This window comes from Rhinolophus ferrumequinum, chromosome 16, assembly GCF_004115265.2.
Source record: "Rhinolophus ferrumequinum isolate MPI-CBG mRhiFer1 chromosome 16, mRhiFer1_v1.p, whole genome shotgun sequence".
NCBI classification, from domain to species: Eukaryota; Metazoa; Chordata; class Mammalia; order Chiroptera; family Rhinolophidae; genus Rhinolophus; species Rhinolophus ferrumequinum.
The window spans coordinates 56,497,535-56,521,335 of record NC_046299.1 but is presented as its reverse complement, the minus strand read 5'-3'; the positions used below and the strand labels follow the sequence as shown (position 1 = coordinate 56,521,335).

The 23,801-nt window shown below is 45.8% G+C and overlaps 1 protein-coding gene across 1 annotated transcript in view; it reads right to left on the bottom strand.

Moving 5' to 3' along the window:
• The window catches only part of SH2D4B (SH2 domain containing 4B), a 95,160-nt gene that overhangs the window by 12,536 nt on the left and 58,823 nt on the right, over positions 1 to 23,801 (bottom strand). The window contains exons 5-6 of the mRNA XM_033130925.1: positions 22,929 to 23,145; positions 17,823 to 17,947 (exon numbers count right to left, since the gene is read on the bottom strand). Of these exons, the coding sequence (XP_032986816.1) occupies positions 17,823 to 17,947; positions 22,929 to 23,145 (342 nt within the window). The remainder of the gene's footprint in view (positions 1 to 17,822; positions 17,948 to 22,928; positions 23,146 to 23,801) is intronic.

Below are 23,801 nucleotides of genomic sequence, written 5' to 3'. Positions count from 1 at the left end.
CCAACAGTATTTGATAGGAGTTGCTGAAACTCGGAAACCCCAGCAGGAGTCAAGGCGGAGCCAAGTCAAATTTGGGGGATGATCAATGTGGGTGAAGGGCCCCCCAGACCCCGGCTGTGCCTAGTATCTAAAAGTCACAGGTGGTCCCAGTAGCCATGACCATTGGGGGATTAGCAAAAACAGAGGACAAGGTCCAGAGCTGAGCCACAGACCAGCGCCTTCCTTGGGTTCCTCTCAAGGTCATGAGCTTTCCCTGTACCCAGACACGAGTTGGGGGAAAGGAAAGAAACTTCAAGAAGGGAGAGGCCAGACTTTGAGCTTAAAATGCTTGAATATTTGCTAGAAAGTAACCAAGTTAAACTGAAACAGACTTAAACCAGAGAAGGCAGGGTTGTCTTTAACCGGAAATTTTAAGGTTTGTTTTGATTTTTTCGTTGTTGTTGTTTAAGGCATTAACAGGAAATAGAGATCCAGAGTAAGATGAAATCACTTATAAAAACGAATAAAGTTATACCTTTTGCATATCCTTCTAGTAACAAGTTAAAGTTTAAAAGAGATATATACATCCAGACACAGACCCGGGTTTCTCAACCTGGGCACTATTGACATTTTGAGCCAAATAAGTATCTGTCATGAAGGCTGTTCTGTGCATTGCAGGATGCTTAGCAGTACGCCTGACCTCTACCCACCAGACGCCAATAGCACCTCGCAGCTGTCACAACCTAAATTGTCTCCAGACATTGTCAACTGTCCCCTGAGGCACAATCACTCCCACCTTGAGAACCACTGACAAGGAGATAGACCTAAAAGATCTCTAATTGGTAACTGGGGGAAAAAAGTTGTAGAAAAATAGTAGTGTATAATGTAATTTATGCAAGAAAGGTAGATTCTACAATAGTTTATATAAAAATTATCATAATTTTGTAAACATAAGATCTATGAGTGCAAGAACTTTGTCTAATTTGTTCCTACTACATTCTTATGTCTGGAGCTCAATAGGCCCTCAATATTGTTGAACAAATCACCCATTAACTAGAATTATAATCCTATATCTAGCATTTAGGGAATGCTGACATTATGCCAACCACTGTGCTAAGGGCTTCACACACACTAGTTCAACTTCACAATAATCCTTTGATGCAGGCACTTTAATTCTTCCTATTTTACAGAATTGAAAATTGGGCCAAAAGAGATTGAGTTACTTGCCCAAGGTCTCACACTATTGAGTGGCAGAGCGGGAAAAGCAATGCCCAGAATGTCCGACTTTGTCAGGCACTGTACCCAAAATGGCATGAGAGTGGGAATAGTCACAAACCTCTGCAAACAGAAACTGCGCCCAGTCTCCAGTGCAGGGAACTTTCGTTTGGATAGGCCTGTCTCCAGGGGCTGAAAGATTTAGTATACTATCCTGTTGAAAGCAACACCAAATCAGACAAATCTGAGTTTCCACTCAGATGTCTGCCACTTATGGCCTGATCTTGAGCAAGTAAATTTCTCAATAGTATGTGAACAAAAAGAGGGATACATGGCAGGCTCAATGACCAAAAGTAACCACACAAGACACTCTGATCATTAATTCCTACCTGGGCAGATCATGGTGAGTGGTCACATCACAGGCCAATAGCTTCCTTAGTAAAAAGTTAATCTTTAACTTAAGGGAGACCTATCCATTGTTCTTGGGCATCTAGAATAACATACGTTCAATATCTCAGAGTAATTTTCTTTCCCAGACCCGTCAGAAACAGACCCACTGGCAACAGAGCACAACAACTCTAAAACTTCTCATTGTTATCTTCTTTCCCACATACAATCTCTATTTGTTGCAGTTGTTCAATATTAAATGTCCTGCACCCACCAATAGAAAAGATGTATCAATTTCCAGTCAAGATGGCAGAGTAGGTAAACACTATGCTTACTTTCTCTTGTGACCACATCAAAATTACAACTAAACTACAGAATAACTATCATTGAGAATTGCCTGAAATCTAGCTGAAAAGAAGTCACACAACTAAGGACATACAGAAGAGACCACATGGAGAGCTGTAGGAAGGGCAGAGATGCAAAATGGGCTAGTCTCACACCCACATGTGGTGATTATAAATCAGAAGGGAAATCTTGGCTGTGAAGGGCCCCCCCCAGGAGAAGTGAGGGGTCCCAGCCCCACACCAGGCTCCCCAGCCCAGGGTTCTGGTGCCAGGAAGAGAAATCCCCACAACTTCTGGCTATGACAACCAGTGGAGATGGTGGCTGAGTGAGATGGAAGGCAGCTAGAGTCCCAGGTGCTCCTCTTAAAGGGCCTGCAAAGGGATTTACTTGCTGACAGACTCATCCTCTGAGCTCCAGTGCTGGGGCAGAAGTTTGAAAGGCGCCAGGCACTTACAGGAAGGAACTGAATTGTCTGGCTTCAGGGCAAAGGCTAGAGGGGAATCTTTCTCCCAGACAAAAGTGCTAGCAGAATCCACTGTTTCTTTGTTGAACCCTCTCCCCCCTCTATGTGCAGAGCAGTCCATATCTGAGTCTCCATCAGCCTAGCCAAGAATGGTCTCCCTTCCCTGGTATTTGCCTGAGACCCTGCCCCATCCAACTTTCAGGCCCACCCAAGCTGTATCCAGTGGCTTTTTCATACAAATAGCCTGTTTTGGCTCATGCTGTGGACTTTCCTAAAATATCCCAAAGGTTCACAAACCCCAAACAAGCAGCATCTGGCTGAGGCCTGTACCTCTTGATGAGCAGCCCCAAGCCTGGCACCCGTGGCAGTTGGCCTCAGTGGTTCGTGGCTTGGCCTCTCAAGGCATCTTCAAGCCCAGTGCAAGTGGTGACCATCTGCAGATTGCTTTGTGGCTCAAGCTTGGTGGCCCTGGGCAGCGACAGGCTGCAGCTGATCTTGGCCTGAGGTGGGCCCCCTCTCAGGAAGCCCCAAGGCAGGCACACCTGATTTCCTGTTTCAGAGCCCCACCTGGTCACCTCCCAGGACAGTGAATCCTGCTTTGTAGGGTCAGCTCCTTCCCAACAGCTTCTCCTCTGTAGTCACAGCCAGTCCTCACAACCAATCAGCCTTAGGTCAATCCTTCACAGTGATGTGCAAACAGCAACCAAGGCTCAAGTACAACAGGGGGGCACGCACAATCCCCATAAGGGACACACCTGGAGCACCCAGCCCAGGTGATCAGGGAGACTGCACCACTGGTACCCACAGGACACCTACTAATAAGGCCACTCTACTAAAACCAAGAGATATAGCAACGCTACCTAATAAATAGAAACAAACCAGGAGGCAGCCAAAATGGAAAGACAAAAAAAAAGTCTTAAATGAAAGAACAGAACAAAGCTTCAGAAAAATAACTAAACAAAACAGAGACAAGCAATGTAGCAGACACAGAGTTCAAAACACTGGTTATAAGACTGTTCAGTGATCTCAGAGAGATCACAAAGAAATAGGAAACACAAAACTGGAGATTGAAAACATAAAAAGAACCAGTCAGGATGAAGAATACAATAACTGAAATGAAGAATACATTAGAGAGAATCAACAGTAGATAAGATGAAGCAGAGTATCAAATCAGCAATTTAGAAAATAAGGAAGCAGAAAACACCCAATTAGAACAGGAAAAAAAAAAAGGATCCCAAAAGTATGAGGATAGTTTATGGGACCTCTGGAACAAAATCAAGCATAACAACATTTGTATCATACGGGTACCAGAAGGGATTGAAAACCTATTTGAAGAAATAAAGATGGAAAGCTTCCCTAACCTGGCTAAGGAAATAAATATACAAGCCCGGGAAGCCCAGAGAATCCCAAATAAGATGAACCCATAGAAGCCCACACCAAGACCCATCATAATTAAAATGTCAATTGTTAAAGACAAAGAATTTTAAAAGCAGCAAGAGAAAAGAAGTTAGTTACTTACAAGGGAATTCCCATAAGACTGTCAGCTGATGTCTCAACAGAAACTTTGCAGGCCAGAAGGGATTGGCAGGAAATATTCAAAGTGATGAAAAGCAAGGACCTACAATTGAGATTACTCTATCCAGCAAAGCTATCATTTATAATCAAAGGAAAAATAAAGAGCTTCTCCATCAAGAAAAAGCTAAAAGAGTTCATCACCACCAAACCAGAATTACAAGAAATCTTAGAGGGACTCCTTTAAGTTGAGGAAGATCAAAAATATGAATGATACAATGGCAATAATTACATATCTATCAATAATTACTTTCAATGTAAATGGATTAAATGCCAGTCAAAGATAGGGTGGCTAAATCGATAAGAAAGCAAGACCCATACATATGCTGCCTACAAGAGACTCAATTCAGATTGAAAGACACACACAGACTGAAAGTAAAAGAATTGGAAAAAGATATTTCATGAAAATGGAAACAAACAAAAAATCTAGAGTAGCACTATTTATCCCAGACAAAATAGATTTTAAATCAAAGGCTGTAACAAGAGACAAAGAAGGACCCAGTAACCCACTTCTGGGTATCTAGCCAAAGAAACCCAAAAACACTACTTCAAAGAGACATGTGCATCGATGTTTTCACGACAGCATTATTTACAGTGGTCAAGATATGGAGGCAGCCTAGGTGTTCATCCATGGATGAATGGATAAAGAAGAGGTGGTACATACATACAATAAAATATTACTCAGCCATAAAAAAGAATGAAATCTTGCCATGTGCAACAACATGGATGGACCTAGAGGGTATTGTGCTGAGTGGAGTAAGTCAGACAGAGAAGGACAAATGCCATATGATTTCACTTATATGGGAAATCTAAAGAACAAAATAAAGAAAGAAACAAAACAGAAACAAACTCATAGATATGGAGAACATTTTGATGGTTGCCAGCTGGAAGGGGGTTTGGGGGCCTGGGTGAAAAAGGGGAAAGGATTAAGAAACACAAATTGGTAGTTACAAAATAGTCATGCAGGTGTAAAGTACAGCATAGGGAATATAATCAATAATATTGTAACACCTATGTATGGTTTAAGATGAGTACTAGATTTATCAGGTGATCACTTCTTAAGTTATATAGATGTCTAATCGCTATGCTGTACACCTGAAACTAATATAATATTGTTGGTCAACTGTAATTGAAAAATATAAAATTATCAAAAAAATAAAAAATATGTATCTCTCTCCATTTTCTTTTTTATCCAGTCCTAGATATTTCAACGCTTTGCTTTCTCCTGCCTGCTTTCTTAGTCCACCAACAGATTTCATGTTTCCTTACATTTTCTCCTTTGATTCTAAATATATAAAAAGAACTGCAACATTGCTATTCCTTGGAGCGTTTTCGCAATCCTTTAAGACTTTGTTTCTGGGCTAGGTCCTCGGCCTTTGGCTCAAATAAATTCTTTAAACGTTTTCTAGGTTTGGACTTTCTTTCTTTGATAGGTAAAATGGATTCACATTAGTATTATCCAACGTTATTGGCCATACCAAGTGAAACAATGCCAGGAAAACAATGGCGGCTTCAACCAGCGTGGCCACTACTGCCAGGCTAGGCACAAACAGAGCCCTTGGCCTAAGCCACAGAAGTTGAAGCCGCAGAAGCAAAAGCAAAGAGAGCCATAATCTGGAAACTGAGGCAGAAGGCCAGCACACAGATCAGGGCCCCTGAGGGACTAAAGCATGGGGAGGGTTTGCACCTAAGCTAGCCCACAGAGGAGCCCTGGGCACTGAGTGTCACAGGCAATAATGCAGCACATCCCCTAGTGGGCCTCTGAAGAAAAAGACAAGGCCAAGGTCAGAGGACAGAGGCCCTTCAGGGCAGCAACCCCCAGCCACATGGTTGCACTGGGTGAGGGTAAGAAGGCAGGGGACACAGAAGGGAAGATGTACGCCAGCATAGCACAGAAGTCCAGGTTTGCTTTCACTCTCCCAATATTGCACATTAATATCACAGGCAGGCTGCTTGCAGCCAGCAGCTCCCAACTCCTCTCCGTTCTGCACCGTGAGCACAAATCCATGGTGTGTTCATCCTGACACCTTGCCTATTCATCCCCCTGCTTTCCATGCAGATGCTCTCAAACACCGCCAACAACTTCACATTTGCTATCAAAACATTTATTTCATCAGTGCTAATCAGCGGCAGCCCCAGGAAAGAAAAGGCACTCTAAGCATTGTTTCAAAAGATATTCTGCTATAATGGATCCATAAATCCATGTGCTAATAAACCCTACAGCAAACCCACCATTCAGTTTCCGGCCCCTCCTCCAACTTCCATACCAGTTCCTGAAATCATTAGCTCAGAATTGAACCTGAGTAACCAAGTGAGCACTTTTATTTCTGTTAGGGCTTCTCCCTGAAAAGAAAAAAATGCAAGCAGGCCAGACATGACCTTTTACTTTTTATGGGTCTCAATTTATTTGATGTGCATATTTCTTCAAGCTTTCACTGCAGTTACGCCTCACCAGCTGACAACTCCTCCATTACCGCTTAGCTATTTCTCATTCTTTTTTGTGACTTCCCTTTCTTATTGCCATGCTTTCCAGACAATATCATTAAGGAGGCTGGCATTATTAAGTTCTTCATTCTCAAGTTTCTCAAAGCATCCTAAAGCCACAGAGATTGTGATGAATGAGTTCAAACACCTTCATTTTTTATAACTCCAAATGAAATTTAACCACGGCTAACAGCTGAGATAAGGGTTTGACTGGACGAGCTTCTTGGTTCCAGATATATTTATGCACAAGAGGATAGCCCATGCCCACGACTGTCTGCTCCAAGCTGACATGGTATCTAATGCTGCAGTTCATGACCAAGGGTTGTAACCACACAGCAAAATGATTTCTGAAACCGGCTACGTAGGATCCTATGTAGCACTAACCTCAACCGGAAGTATAAATCTATTATTTGATCCTGCCAGTCTTGCTGACTGTGCTGACAGTTTCACTAGGAGAGAGGACAGGTTATTCTCCTCTCTACGGTGGACATTGATCGGTCTTGTTCACTCAGGACCATCTGCATTTCTTTGGGGAAGCCACATGCTCTCATTCAGTCTATGCAGTTGCAATGGAATAGATTCTACCCCACTCCAGGGATGGTCATGTGACTCAAGCCTAGCCAATCAGAGAGTTCATCCCTCTGACTGGAGTAATTGGTTCAGGGATGGGCATCTGACCAATCCAGACCCTACAAGGCAGAATATTGGAATTAATATTAGGACTCTTGAGAGAAAAGTGTGCCCTCTCTTCTGCTGGATTGGAACTAGGAGAATGCAGGCATACAGCCACAGCTGATGTGTTGCTTGAGAATGAAAACAACGTGGAGAGCAACAGAGCTGACAGATGAAGAGAGGCCAGGTCCTGTACCTGGAAAGCCTGAAGCTGGCACTGCTTTGAGGGTTTTTCAGTCCTATGAGCCAGTAAATTATCTTTTTTGTTATGTTGGTTTGGTTTTTCTGTTAATTGCAAGTGAATATAAGTTCCATGAGAGCAGGGAATTTGTCAGTTTTGTTCACCACCACATGCCCTGTACTTAACACGGTACCTAGCACACAACACAGTGTAATATTAATAATCAGCAAATTAATTATTTAAATGCCTTACATAGGGAGGCTGCTTCCTAATATCCCTACCCAGGTAACTCAACAAGCCCAAACACTGACAACTTCCTGTTTTACTCCATTTATTGAACAAGAACTTTGCAGACTATATGGAGACCTTCGGGAATCCCGTGGGAAGGTGGGGCCGGCCTCAGGAGGAGCAGACGCTTGCCCCAGCCGTGAATGATCTAGAGATGGCTGGATGTCTCCTAAAGGAACGGCCATCTCATCATCCTCAAGACGTCCTGGACTGCAAAGAAACTGTCCTGCCCGAGCACTGTGTGCCCCAGTGCAGTCACTTAACCTTTGGGGCTGCATTGCGTCACAGATAAGAACATGGACTCTAGAGCCAGACCACCAGGGTTTGAATCCCATCACCCCCGCCTACTAACAGGCAAGTGGCCTCACTTCTCTGTGCCTCAGCTTCTTCATCTGTGAAATGGGGCTGATGCTAGTAGCAAGAGCACAATGACATAAGGGTTAAATAAGTTAACTTATGTGAAGTGCGTAGAAGAGTACCCACATACTATAAGCACTGTGTACTTAATTGCTAGTATCATGACCTCTTCCAGGGAGTGGTGTGAGGAGTAAATAAAATATTGGATATTTGATGTTTACATGACACAAAAAAACAGCACAAAGTAATGTTTAATAAATGATCAGTTAAAACATAAAAGCCAGGGTGACCCCCATAGGTGAGGCCCACCAAGCACAGCTCGTGGATACCAACCAGTGTACACCTGAGGAATGGAACAAGGTCAGGTGACCCTTGCCCAGAGATACCACCAATCCGAGTGTGCACCACCAGACGGACATAGCCCCAGGCACGATGCAGGACTTGGAAGCAGAACAGGGACCTGGATCTCAGCCTCTCTCCTCCCCTCAGCCCACACAGCCTCATGCAGAACGAAGTCTTCACATCTGCATGGGAGCCCTGACCACCTCCCCACAAGTGAAGGGGAACCCCAAATACTCAGATGCCTTCTTGGAGAGAAGCTGAAGCAGAGGGGAGGAAATCCTAAAGACCTAGTCTTCCCCAATGGGACTGAGTTAACTAAAAAGACTAAACCATTGAATAGGAAGAAGTTAAAATGGACACAGGTTTATTTTTTCCTCCACTACCTGGAGGGGTGATAATAACTTCATGAGATTGGAGAAATTGTAGAAAAATTATAGAACTGCATTTTTCTGTGTGCACTTAAATAAGCTTGAAACATGGCTGCACAAATGTTGATAGTGCAGGAGGCAGACAATGTATCTGTGATGCCTAGAGGAGAAATTCCATATGTAAGCCATGTTGACCCCCTGCAGGAAGCACCTCTGGGGAGGGCACTCCCTCCTACCTTGTGTACCCTGGGGGCTGGTGAGAGGGATTATCACTCATAAGGCATCTCCAAAGCATCATTATTGTAAATGAAGCCTATAAGCGAGTGGCTCTGGCATGTGAATCTGTGAAGAACTTAATTACTAAACAGAAGGTAATTTGACTCTGACAAACGTTTAATAATTAAGTATAAATATTTCATGAGTCTTCACTTTCAGAAAGGCTTCTCAACTGCTATAGTGACTAGACTCTTTTCTCTAGAAAATGTCAAAGCCACCATATTTGTTTCTCAGATAAACAGAGAAAGAATGGCTTGTGGTGGGGAGGTAGGGGAGAAAAATCACGTAATCTAATTGAATCCCATCAGACAGGACCATCCACACATTCACAGTCCTGACTCGGTGGCTGTCTGGCCTCAGTTTACACACCCAGCAGTGGGTGCTCACAACTCCTAGAGGGAGCTTATTCCATCTCAGGATAACCAACTACTAAAAAGTCCCACTAAACAAAATCAGACCCTTGTGATTTTTAATCAAGCGCTCCATGTCCTAGCCTTGAGGCCCCTTACAGATTGGGGGACACTAGGGATTTGAAGACAGTGGCTATGGCCCCCATCCCAAGTCTTCCTTCTCTACCCCATGCCAGCCCTCATGAAATCATGAGGCCAAGGGCTCTGGACCAGCTGGGGCCCGGGGTGCCAGGGCTGGGATGAGCTTGGGGCTAGGCAGCTATGGGAAACTAGACTCCAGGACCTGGAACAAAGAAAACCCAAAGGCAGCTTCCTGGAGTGGAAAGATTGGGTCTTCCTGGAGTGGAAAGTATGATATGAACTTCCTGGAACTCGGGAGATAGAAAGAGTCTTTTGTAATCACCAGAACTATGATGGGATTATCAGAAGATGACTGAATCAATTACATCATCAGAAATCACAGTTTTTTTTATTGTTACCCTGTGCTTTTTAACATCCAGGTAAAAAATAAAAAATCAGTTCTATCAAATCCAAGTCATCTAGGTTCCCCAACCCTTGTCCCTTACCCCCCGTTTTAGTTACCCACACCTAACTGTGGGTCAGAAATCAAGACAATGTCATGAGAACATCCAAAGTAAAAGTGTTAGGTAGACAGGAGACAGAGGGTCTGAAATTAAGAACACAGAACTATAGACAGCTGAAAGGAAACAGTTAAAATCTTGCAAACATCATTACCATCGATGCTTTCTCAAAGCAAAAAATAATTTCGCTCTTCTTTGTAATCCTTACTTGAGACTTTACAGCCAGTGCACGATTTTTTAAAGAGAAGGTAAAAGGTTTCTTTATTTTTCACTTGGAACAGCTTAAGCAAGAGCTTAAGAAGAAAGTAGGTCAACTGACCTACTTTTTTCTTCTTTAGACATTTTTTGCATTTGGGATCAAAGCTGGTGGAAAATTTCCATTCCAAATTCTGCTCAGGAGAGGAAAATTAGCAATCTGACTTGACATGATGGATCGTGACATGCCAACCACCCTTCCAAATGACCCCTGTGTTACCCCTCACAGCTTTTAAGAAACATTTCAAGATGAGCATCATGTTCATAATGAAAGAAAATTCAGACTTGCACTTGTTTTGAAAGGCTAAATAAGTATCATCCTCCTTTTATGGAGAGTCATTTGATGTTGACTTTTTCTTTACTTCTAAGCGATAGCAGTGTATGAAACCACAATTCACAAGCTTCAAATCCTGATATGCATCTCCAAGGGCTACCATATTTATTTATTCCATGTAATCAATGGAAGCACTTATTGCATGCCAGGCATGTTCTAAACATTTTATTAATATGTTTAATCCTCATAACACCACTACAAAGTTGATATTATTACTTTCTCTATCTCTGGTTTCTTCAGCTATTCCTTGCTATTCATGGATTTAGGCCTGCGTCCACACTGCCAGGTCCCTCATTCTGGCTACCACCTCTTAACATGTTCCAAAGCCTCACCATAGTTTGCTATCCTCCCACTGACCTTGGAAGCCAAGGACAGGGGCCTGAGCCGGCTCACTCTCTCCAACTCAGCCCCAGACACTCTAGCTCCTGAGAGTAATCCCAAAGACCAAACAGGGCATTCCCAGAGTTTCCCCTCCAGCTGGGCCAGGAACCCAGTGGCAGCTCTGCACTGCGAGATCACCGAACAAAGAGGGCTGAGATTTAAAACGAAGAATTCACGCTGTGCATAAAGGAAGTTCAAATGCATATACAATAGGGGATTGTGAATCCAGAGAGGATAATTTTTTGCCCTTGTTTCCCTCCTAGATAGTCATGTATTCCAGGAGACACCAGAAAGAAACAGGGAAAACTAGGAGTCAGAAGTCCTGTGTCTTGTCCCAGCTCCCAAACTTACTGCAGGTAAACAGGGGTTGGCTTCTCAAGCTCTCTGGGCGCCAGTATGGTGACCTATAAAGGGCCAGCCATGCCCAGCTCCAGCAGCAGCTGAGAGTGCCTATGGGACGGTGCACATAAAACCACTCTACACCTACACAGCCAGGTAAACACACAAGACGGCATGGCTGCATCGTGTGGAAGAATCACCAATGGTCAGTACCGGCCAGCCAGTCCAACCCCGTCCTGTTCTGTGCAGCCCAGAGAAGAGGTGACCTCCCAGTGCATGCAGTTAGAGGGGCCGAGCCTGGACTCCATTCCCGTGCAGCCTCTGCCTCCCAGGACACACGCCTTCCCACCTCTCCAGGGGCTGCCTCCCTGCGAAACAGCCTGGTGTGCCAGCCCCTCACCTGCAGGACTCCTGGAAGGGTCATCCAGTGTGGGTCGCCATTGTGCCTCAGCTCCTGGACCAAAACCACCTCCAGCAATAGAAAAACTAGCAAGGGGGAGAAGCCCAACAGTTGTCAGGAGAGGAATACCCTCAATCCTCAGCCCACAGACTTCCATACCCTGGCTAAACTTTCCCTTGCTCCTGACCCCTGAGAAAACTTGGAGGCTCGGCAAAGGCAGCGCCAGTAACCCTGGAATGATGACAGTAGAACATGTTCTCAGAGTCCCACTGCATCTCAGAAGCCAGGGACAAAGCTTCAAAGCCCCCACTCCCCCATCTGGAGAGTCCGCGAGCCATCCAGACTGTGCAATAGTAAGCTGCAACCATCAAAAAGCCCTTCATTCTACTGTAGTGAAATGTGTCCCTTCAGAACTCCCAGCCCTGAACCCTGATTCTATCCTCTTTAACAATCTCCCTTTCTCAAGATAGGACTCCAGAGATTAAGAATTAGTGGTTCTGCTCCCCCATGCACCCCACCGCAAGGCTCCTCTTTTCCAAGAGAAATATTTCCCAAGTAATCACTAAAGACGACTATTCCGATGTCTATTTCCTTCCCCACCCCCAAACACATTTGGATGCATTGTGGTCAAGAGCAAGGTGGACAAGGAGTCGGAAGGTATGGGCCCGTTCTAGAACCTCACAGCTCTGTGACCTTCAACACCCATCTGTGTAAATATGCTCTGCAGTCGCAGTGTGGGAAGGCAGGAAGCAGTGCCCATGGCAAGTGGGAGCTCTCGCTTTGCATGGAAAGTAACCCTCAGTTGCTGGGGTCCCTGCTGATCTCACGGTCTATGTGGAGGGGGAGTGTCTTCTCCCTGATTAAGCTCCCTCTGCATGCTCATCAGAAAGAGCATGACAATCCCACCTCACCTGAGTGCGGGTGAGGCCATGCTTGAGGTCCGCTCCCAGCACCTGAGCAAGTTTACCAGTGCCAACCACATCATCCATGGGGTGGCCCCATTCTCCACCAAGCCCTAAGGGCAAGCCAGCCACAAGACAGCCAGTGGGTCGTTGCCAGGAGAGTAAACCATGGACCACGTTGTGACTGTTTTCTAAAAGTGAAGCTCAGGAAGAGAAACAGGTTCTAAATGAGCCAATGTGCAGACCAAAGGTGTTCTTAACAATTTTAGATACATGTCAAAGTCCAAAAATAGATGTTTTTCCTCACAGCCAAGCTTATATGCACTAGCTTTCCTCAGAAGTATTTTTGGAGAACTAGAAGTCTCTTGTAACCCCTGGAACATAACAATGAACAGAGGAGAAAGGAAGAATGACTTTACCACTTCCTCTCTCTTGTTAACAAAAGAGACTTTATGACGAACCCCGTGGTAGCAGAAGGCGGCCAGCTCCCTCTCCCAGCGCCTCCGTGCTCTGAGCTCATCCCCCTAACGTCTCTTTCTCTGGCGGTTGACCTCAGACCCCAGAAGACATCAGCACTCACATCGACGTGGCTCGTTATGGTGGCAAAGCACGTTTGGTGGCTTGATTTTCACACATATCCTGTGAAGTCGATGTTATAATCCCCATTTCACACATGAGGAGTTTAAAGGACACACCCAAGGTCACAGAGCTGCTCAATTCTAGATATATATCTTCAGCCTCCTTGTTTACCTTGCTCTTGACCACTACGCATCCAAATGTGTTTGAGGGAAGGGAAGGAAATAGCAGTCACAGTTCATTTCTAACCCGCATCTGAAATCCAGCTAATTAACTAGGAATTTTATTTTTTACCCAGGAGAAATAAAAAGATTGATATTAGGATTGTGATAGATTGCATTATTGGCTCAAAGTCTCCTGTCCTCTCTGTCTTCACACCTTGTGACATTTGGTTTTGCAGTTCCTCATACGAAGGGAGCAGAATATATCCCCCTGCCCCCGACTCTGTGACATATTGTAGCCAATGGCATGAGGTGAAAGTGACAATGTGCTTGTGGAAAGACTAGACTGCAAGAGGCTAGCATGCTGCCACTTGCTCTCTGGTCCCTGAGAAGAGCTCGCCTGGGCTAGCCTGCTGGTCCCAGGAGAGCATGAGAGATACGTGAAGCAACTGCCCCAACCTAGATGTCCAGCCAAGCCCAGCTGGCAGCAGAGCTCCCAGCCAACCTGCAGCAAAGACTCCCTAACAATTAGACTGGTGCAGGCTGCCTGCGGGGCAGGGAGCTCCATCTCTCCATAGGAATTAGTATAGAGGATTAGTATAGGGATTACCAGGAATGCTGTCTGGGAATTCCTATGTTGGGAAAGAAGTTGGACCGCACCTGTCATTCCAGACATTGGGATTTTAGGTACGAGTAAAGTTACTTTAAAGAGTTTGGAAACCAACATGGAAATGCTACCTTTTTGCTTTTCTGAGCAAAGGCAATATATAAAAATAACTACTGTTTACTATCACCATTAAGTCCTGAAAGATAGGACAGTTTGACACTAAAACTGAGAAAAGGATATCATCTTAGAATATGACACGGCCCTTTCCAAGCAAAGACAGTTGGCCACCCTCCATATGTGAGCCTTTTTCTTTCATTCGGTCACAGGTCAATGAAAACTTTGTCATTAAATAGCTCCCATCCAGGTATTAGCAACTTTTCAGCTTGCTTTATGGTAGAACTATAAAAAGAGCATGATATCAGTTACATAAATTGCAAGACTGAAATCATGGTTCTGTTTGTTCTGTGACAATATAAAACCTAGGTGTTTTTTGTTTGTTTGTTTTTTCCCACAAGGATAGACGCTAAAGATAAATTTGAAAACTTCTTGTGTGCTTTCTCATTGGCTGCCACAAGCATGGCAGAGCAACACATCCCCTGTCAAAACCGCGTCTCCACAGAACTTTTGGGTGGCACTGCACAGGTGCCTGAGATGCTAGTGCTATGCTCCCATGACTGTATTAATGTATAAATGAAAAAGAAAGCAGTGATACACACGGAAGCTCTCTCAGAGGCTCCAGGGACACACAATTGGGACAGAAGCGAAAGGCAGAGGGAATCCCTGGGACCAGCTCCAGGGACACATGGCTCAGTTCCCAGGAATGGTGACTGCCTTCCTTCTGAGCCATAAAGAGCCACTCCGTCTTCCTTTGGATATGCGGAGGCCGGGGAATAGGAAGGGGTCTATAATAGATGGTAGTTATAATAGGCCCGACTAGCATTCAAAACTACCCACCCGTGCCACAGATGCCAGGCTGGCTCTGACCAGGGAAATGTGAGCAACAGTAGAATGTGTCAGCTCCAGGCAGAAGCTTCCAGAGCCAGTGTATGGGTGGCCATGCCTCTCTTTTCCCTCTGTCATGAGACCACTAGGGTTTCCAATAGAGGCAGCTCCTTCTGTCTAAGGCCCAGAGGAAGATCCAACCCCCAGTGGGTATGTAACATGGGTAAGAAATAAGTCTCGGTTGGTGAAAGTCACTAAGACTTAGGGACCGTTTATCACTGGGGCATCACTAAGCATAATCTGACTGACACAGTGGGGATGCCATTAATTCAGGTGGACAGCACAACAACAGTGGCCACACAGAAAGACGTTGAGTCTGTCTTGGATGTGTTTCTGCACCGGATCCCTGGGCAGGTGAAAAGCAGAGGTGAGTGGTGACTACAGAGATGCCTAAAGCATACGGCCCTGGCCCCACTGGGGGCACAGGACCAACTGGGAAGGCTAGCCTAACCTCCCACGTATGGCTCTGGGTTTGCTGATTGCTCCCAGCTCAGCCTCACTCATCAGGCCCTGAGGCCACTCAGACACCCACCAAGGACCAGTGCGGAGAAGCAACGGTTATTCTTTGGAATCAGAAAGACTGGGGTCTAATCCCAACACTGACACTTCATTTCTGCTTTCATCCATTCTTCCCATAGAGACTTACTATGGTAGGCACTGGGGAAAATGGACAAGGGCCTTGGTTTCACAGGCTTATATTCAGGTAGGAGAATAGACATTCAACATAGACGATAAACACCAACGGGGTGAGTACTCTTAAAGAAATAAACATGGTGAAGTGAGAGAAATTGGTGACAGCTACTTTAGGTAAGAGATTCAGGAAAGGTCTCTCTGAGGAGGAGATATTTTAGATGAAAAACGGATATTTGTCAGCCAAGCAAAAAGGAAGGGGAAAAGCAATAGCAAGTGCAAAGGAATTGAGGCAGAAAAGGAAATGGCTTGTTTGAGGAACAGGGGAAAAAGGCAGAGCTATGGAAGCAAGGTGAGCAAGGGAAAAACCGTGGCATGAGGCTGGAAGCAGGACCCATCACCTGGGCCTTGTGGGCCCTGGCATGGGGTTTGAAGTTCATTGTACATATAAAGGAAAGCAGGGGGTATTGAACAGGGGAGTTCAACAGGATCTGATTTACATTTAAAAGATTTTCAGGTTACCAAGTGGAGTAAGAACTGTACAAGGGACAGAGTGCAACCAATGAGGACGCTCCTGCAGCCTGGACTGGGTGGTGCCTCTGTGACCTTTGTAACCTTGGACAGTGCCTTACCAGTGCTATGTCTCTGCCATCCCACCTGTAGAGTACGCCTACTACCTACACTTCATACATAGTTCACAAACACTCTGGGCTCCTGGAGGTGGGGATAAAGGTGTGCAGAGGCTAGCGCCATGCCAAAGACTGGCCCACGAGGGCCTCCCAATCAGCCCTCAAGATCCCAGGGTCTCCAGTGCCCACCATGACACTGGATTACCTCTCCCTCTGGATGGAACTGAGAACACCTGGAAGCTGGCCAGGAAGCAGGTGGGCAGTTCTCATCACCAGGGCAAACAAGGGGGAAATACAGGCCAAGGTGGAGGCCAGTCAATCTCCCAGGAGGCCCGCAGAAGGGAAACAGACAGGTAAGGGTCAGATGGGTGCTAACTGTAGTAGGAGAGATCGACTCTGACCAGTGGAGTCCTCAGGCAAACCTGGACTTGACACTGATGAGGGAGGGAGATTCAGAGAGCAAGGCCAAGATACAGCTTATCCAGAGAAACCTGACAGGCTGGCCAGGCTGCTGGAGAATGAGAGACCATATGGAGCAGAGAGGAGATGTCTCAGCCAAGTCTGTCCTGGATAAGCCAGCCCCAGTTGACCTGCCAGCTGTCTGGTGACACATGAGCAAGCTCAGCTCAGATCACCTGAGGCCGGCCCATTCCAAAAGAACTGCCTAGTTGATTCAGAAACTCATGAATAAATAATAAGTGCTTATTTGTTTTAAGCCCCTGAGATTTGGGGTGATGTATTACATAGCAATCACTAACTGATACAGAGGGGTGTGATGGCCAGTAGCCCCTCCTACTTCCCTGGAGCATGTCTCTGCTGCAATTACAATCCTGTTTCCCTGTTTGAGGCCTCTACTTGTTCAGATCACTGGACTTGGGTCATGAGCCCTGAGATACATTCTTGAACTTGACTTTACAAGTCTCGGTGACCTTAGGAACACTTCCTCCCCTCTCTGGGCCGGTTTTCTTACTTGTAAAAATGAAGCAGTAAGATACTTCCAGAGCGCCTCCCAGCTCTAAGGTTCTATGTTGGGATAACTCTGACCTCTTCATGCAACCATTCTGTCATCTAATCATCAAGTATTTGCTCAGAGCCTGCTGCGTGGCAGGCTACAGCCAGGATATGGGGTACAGGCTCAGACAACAGGATGTGGGCCCTGCACGCCAGGAGCTTATGGTCCACTGAGAGCTCACTGTCTTGTGAGTATGGAGAAGATGCCTCTGAGGATCCCTTGATGACCAAGGAGGCTGAGAGGTGAGAGTCACGTTCCTCCCTTCCCAACAGAAAGAGAGAATACACATTCAGAATCCCTGGTTCCTGCCGTCTCCTGGGCTCCTGCTCAGAGAGGTCATGCCTTGGTCTCCAAGGGCTTCGATAAAGGTCACTCCATATTTCAGCACATTCCCCAAGGGAATCAAAACTTGTGCCTTGAACTCAGCACACTGAATGAGCAAGGAAATGACAGGCCTGGGACATGTGGCCACTCTAGGCTCACCCAGGTGAGCCAGCAAAGCTGATCTTTAACCCTGGGAGATTAGCCAGTCTTTATGGGGCAGAGCAGAATTAGCAGAGTCAAACATCCTCTACTCCCCTGATGATAACAGTTCTTCAGGACCTCCTTCCTAGCCCCAGAAGAGGTGCACAGATGGGACTTATCTGCCCCAGCAACCCAGACAGCCATCTTACCATGGAACCAGGGGGCAATGGACTTGGTGTTCCTCTCGAAGCCAGCTCGGCGAGGTAACTGCTCCTCCTTAAACCAGCGGACTATGACTTCTCTGGAGACAGGACGCAGGGGGCGCTCCCAAGTCCTGCTGAGAAGAGAGGGAGTGTGGGAGAGTCAGGGAGGGAGGAGCAAGAGGAAAAGGAAGGGGTGGGAGGGGAAGACAGGGGAAGGGAGGGAGGGAGGAAGGCCACTGTGAGAATGAATAAGGATGGCGCCCACACTCATGCCTGTGGAGAGGATTAAATGAGTCCAGGTACTCGAAGGCACTTTGCAGATTATAATGTACCAGCTGTTATTATTTCTCCCAAAAGAAAACTGTTATCACTTGCTTTGAAAAAAAGCCACACAGGTAGGAGTAGAAAAGAGAATAGGAAGGGATGTTTGAGGGAAAGAAAAGGCACATTTTCCTTCTAGAATGACCAGGGCATCGACATCAGTACCCAGGAAGCAGGACTCTAATGTAACTGCCCCATACCCTCACTAAAGAGAATTTTTTTTGTCCCTCGGTGTGGCCCCTCAGTGTGGTCCCTTCCCTGGCCTCCTAAGGAGACACCTGCCTTTGCCAGCTAGTTTCCTTCCGTACTTTGGTGAGGCAGAAATCAGGACAGTGACCAGAGGAAAATCAGGGAACCTCGATTTGCTCTGGGCGTGGCTGAGATTCGCCACCACAAAATCAAAAGGATAAGGACAGAGGAAAGAGAGAAAGGAGGAGTGGAACACTGCACTGGTTGACCTTCGATGGATTTGATGGGGGAACTGGTGAGGGATTGAACATACTGAGAATGAAATGAGTACAGGCACTTGAATAATTTATGGGTAATGAATTAGAGACTTTTTGATATTTTCTCACAGGGAAGCCAAGATTTTAATTGTTTTTGTGTTTGAACTGTGGTTCTTGAATGCATACAGAGACTGGGCCACATAAGACCCCTGTTATATTGGAGCTACAACAACATGAAGCACAGTTAGAGTTCAACAGCATGTGACATATAACAGGGACACACCCACCATTTGTTGAATTAATTTGCAGCAGATCACATTGCATTAATTTAGGGCATGGAGGTACAGCATGTGGAGTGCAGGCCTTTGGCCCAGCTTCAATAACCACAGCCTTTTCACTTTTCCATCTGAGTGACAGAAACCTAGTAAATTCTTAATTTGCCACTGCATCTACCTAATAGTAATGGCATTTAGAATTCACCACTGTTGTTGTCATCATTTTTCATAAAGCAAATGTCAGCTGGCCCCTCATGTTGTCTCTGTATTTGCTTAGGTAGAGCTCAGCACTTCCTTGCAAACCCCCGCATTAGTGCATATTTTGACTTGCCCTAAAATGAATCCATGTACACACACACACACACACACACACACACACACAGTAATGAACCGTGCGTTTCAGAAAAGATGTCAAGGTTCCATTGCATGACTTGAAGTCATCAGTGGTGGAGTTGGCTCTCTAAATGCCTTCTTTCCCACCACTGTTCCCTGGGCTCTTCTTCACCCCCCACAACTGGCTTTGCTCCTCCCGTACCCACCCTTTGGGATCCCCCATCTCAGCAACCGCAGATGTCTTTCTTCTTTATTAAGCAGCACACAGCAGCCCTGCCCCAGCCTCTTCCTTCACACTTACATTTCCCAGTAAAAAAAACGCTCAGGGGGAAAAAACTCTTCTGGTTTCTAGGACCCCTTTTCCTTACAAGGCAAGAGGAGGTTATAAATAACAGCAAGAAAAATTCGTTCACTCTTGTCCCTCTATTTCTAAGCAGAGATTCTGGTTCATCAGAATGTAAATGCTAGGATGGTGCTCCAAGAAGCAACCTGGCCAAAAGCCTCCATCCTGCACCTGGAACATTCTGTCAGCCACAATGTGCGTCTGCCTCCCAGCACAGCCAAATGAGGGTGTGCTGGCCAGTGCTGGTACCACAGAACTGAAAGCAATGAGGCCATGGGGACCTGAGTCCCATGGGGCAGCCACCGGAGGGAGGCTGAAACACGGCCTTTCCAGTGCCTGGGACTGCTGCTCTATCTGCATGGCCCCTGGTCACGTGATGGCTCACTGTGGCCGTCACTGCTCTGCTACTGACAACTACCCACAGCCAGTCTGGAGCCAGGCTGAACCACAATCCATGCAGCTCCATCACGTGGGCCTGAAGGACAAATTATCTGTTTCCTTTAAAATGACAAATTATCATCTTCATGGGAAAATGCCAAGAAGGCTTTTCTAACTACACATATGTCTCCAAATCCAGGAAACATTAAAAAAAAAAAAAAAAAGTCTGACCTCATAAAAATCAAGAATTTCTGCATGACATAAACTTCATTGCAAAAGACAAACAGGAAAAACAAAAGGTGTTTATCACAAACAAAAGGATCCTCTTCTCTAATACTTAAGGAGTTCCTAGAAATATGAGGTGTAATCAAACAATATGGTAAATGTTTAAATAAAAAAAATTATTACAGTAAAAGACACATTGCCATTAATGCCCCTCAAAATATTCCCCCTCGCTTCAAACACACTTTCTGAAAGCAGTCCTGGAAGTCCTCTTTCATGAGTGTCTAGTTGCGCTGTTGCTGCCGTGGCTGTCACGATGTCCTGAATCATTTTGACTTTCGGGAAGAGCCAGAAGTCACACGGTGCCAGATCCAGTGAATCAGGTGGTTGAGGACACACCATAATGTGTTTATTTGACAGAAATTGCCATACCAGAAGCAATGTGTGATACAGAGCACTGTCATGATGGAGGATGATTACATCACACTTTAAAACACACCTTCTCTCAACCGTAGCTCACACCCTACTGACTGCACCGAACAAGTTGAAACTTGTCACACACTGTTACTAAGGTTCAATGCGCCACTTCCTGTATTGAAGAACCCTGCCTTTGCTTGGATGGCACTTGGTAGCAGCATTCATCATATTTTGTGATCACAACGGAAAGGCTCCATGTTACACATCACTTCTGGTATGGCAATTTCTGTCAAATAAAAACATTATGCTGTGTCCTCATCCACCTTATTCACTGCATCTGGCACCATGAGACTTCTGGTTCTTCTCCAAAGTCAAAATGACCATGAAAGGAAAATGTTTTGAATCAATTCAGGACATCAAGGCAGCCATGACAGTGCAACTAAAGACACTCACAAAAGAGGACTTCCAGAAGTGCTTCAGAAAGTGGCAAGAATGATGGGATAAGTGTGTTCAAAGCAAGGGGGAGTATTTTGAGAGGGATTAACGGCAATATGTCTATGACTGTAATAATTTTTTTTATTTAAATATTCACCATATATTTTGATCAACCTAATAGATAAAGAAGAGACAGTAACACAATGAAAACAGGTAGAGGAATGGACAGGTATGGAAATACCAATGTTCCTTAACCATATACAAAATACTAAATCTTACTTATAAATAGAAGTGCAAATTTAAACTTTCACTGAGATATTATTTCTTAGCCAAAACTGAAGTTTGACTACATGCTGTTGACACAGCTAAAGGATAAGAGTGTTCATTGGTGCCACCCCTGTGAAGAGCAAGTTGAGATAACTACCATTACTGTGAATGCCCACAGCCCGTCACCCAACGATGCCACTTTCGGGAATCTCTCTTGTAGGTATCAGTTGTATGCGTATAAAATTAATGACCACAACGTTATTATTCATTAACAGCATTGCTGGTAATAACCAAAGATTTCAAACAACACCTTTGTCCATTAATAGAATTTTTGATAAATTATAGCACATCCTTGCAGAGGAATACTATGCAGGTATAAAAAAACTAAATTAAAATAAATAAATAGTTAAGAATTGATATGAAAAGATTTCCAAAATGTAGTTAAGTGGGGGGAAAAAAACCAAGATGCAGAACCCTATGTAGAATATGCAACCTATGCAAAAAAAAAAAAAGAAAAAAGAAAAGAAAAAATGACGGGGAAGATATGACTTTTTATGTTGGCAATTGCAAAAAGAAACTGGAAGGATACATAAACTAAGAACAGTAGTTCCACTGGGGGAAGAGAGAACTGAGCAAATGGAGGGCAAGGATAGGAGTCAGTCTTTTCTCCATACATCTTTTTAAACTTTCTGGTTTCTGAATCACATAAATGACAAGGAAGGAAAAAAGGAAAGGAGGGAAGAAAGGAAAAAATTCACACATGGTCAGCTCTTCCCTAGACTGCAGGGAGAAGAAGAAGGGAGTTATGAATAATCCTAAATCCCAATCAAAGCAAAACTTAGCCTACCATCATCCGTGGTGAATGGACTCTCCTGCAGATTAACTGTGATTAAGAGAACCAGCGGGCACTCACCATCCAGCCTCTGGGCCCTCACTGGGGGCAGTAGTTGCTCAGCAATGATGGGGTCACAAATCTTGGGGCTGGCCTAAGGTAGGCACAGGCGGAAGGTGGAGAGGCTCCAGGCAATCTCTTTACCCTTGATTGTGGCAATCCTGGGCAGTCACCTAAGTGCCCTTGTTAAACCCCTCCAGTGATGCCAATGTGTGTGACCCTCCTGCATTCCACTACGCTCACCTGCAAACCTGCTATCAGAACCCAGGAGGGACCAGCGCTGCCTATGGTTGGTTACAAAAGGCAGTCAGCCCTGATTTCCAGGCCACTGGACCATATTTAACCCATTTGAGTTAAACATTACAAATTCTTATGTTACAAGTTTTTAACCTGGGATCTGTGGATCTTTAAGAGCTTGAAATTAGATGCAAATATTGTTGGGTATTTATATATGCACATTTTGGAAGGAAGAGGGTACACAGCTTTCTTTAGATTCTCAAAGGGATCGTAGACCCGGAAAAGGTTAAGACTCCCAGAACTCCAGAGTTATTAGAAATCCCTAACCCCCTCCTCCTGCCCTTCTACACAGACTGGGACACTGAGGCCCACAGAGGGTAAATGATTAGGCCCAGATTTCACAGATTTCACAGCAAGTTGGAGGCAGAACCAGAACTGGACCCCAGGTGTCCTCGGCCCCTATCCAAGGCCCTGCCCCCCAGCCACACCTCCCGAGACGGAGCCCCCGCCCCCCCCCCCACACACACACACACACACAGGACCTACCTGACAGGCACCCCGTGGAGTGGCGGCGGCCCTGGCCCTGGGAGGTGGTGGTAGAGTCTGGCTTCCTGCTCATGGCTCTGGCCAAGCTCTTGGAACATGGAGCTGAGGCCAGCGACCGTGCCCTTCTGGATGGGGCGCAGCAAAAGGCGCAGGTACTCGTGCCGGGCGTGCTGGGCTCGGCGGCTTCTCTCCTCATCAGCCGCCTTGGACCGACGCACTGGAAAGGGATAGAGAGCACGTTCGCCCAGACCCGCAGCCCAGGCCATATACCGAGCAAGCCAGGACTGGGCCAGGAGCCCCGGGCCTCGTCCAGAGTCCCAGGATTCAGCCGGATTCACCCGGATTCACCCACGTGGACCAGGAATGGCAGGGCAGGCCCACCCTAGCCGGCCGCTTTGAGCTAGCCTGCCCTTGTGGGGTAAGAACAGTCATGACAGTTTAGGATGGTCAGGCTATTCCTATGGCCTCATCCAGAATGAGCAATCGACCTTTCGATGGAAATTGACATCTCCACGTGTATTTCTTTCTGGGCGGACCCTGCTTAGGAGCAGCTTCTCAACCTCTGTGTCCACATGCCCAGCCTCTCCAAATACCACCACCATCACCACATTGACTGCAGGCTTTCTCTGTGCCCAGCCAGGGCTGCATGCAGCGTCTCATGATAGACACTTCCCCCACACACCCAGAGAGGAGGGCACATCACTATTTCTACACTATTTGAGCCAATAAGGGGCAGAGCCAGGACCGGAACCCAGGTGTGTCTGGTTCTAAAACCCCCAGCTCTTCCTACCACATGGACCCCACCTCTCAAGCTGCCTTCATTGTCAACCCAGGTGTATTTGATACCAGAGCCCGTGCTATTTCCTACAAAAA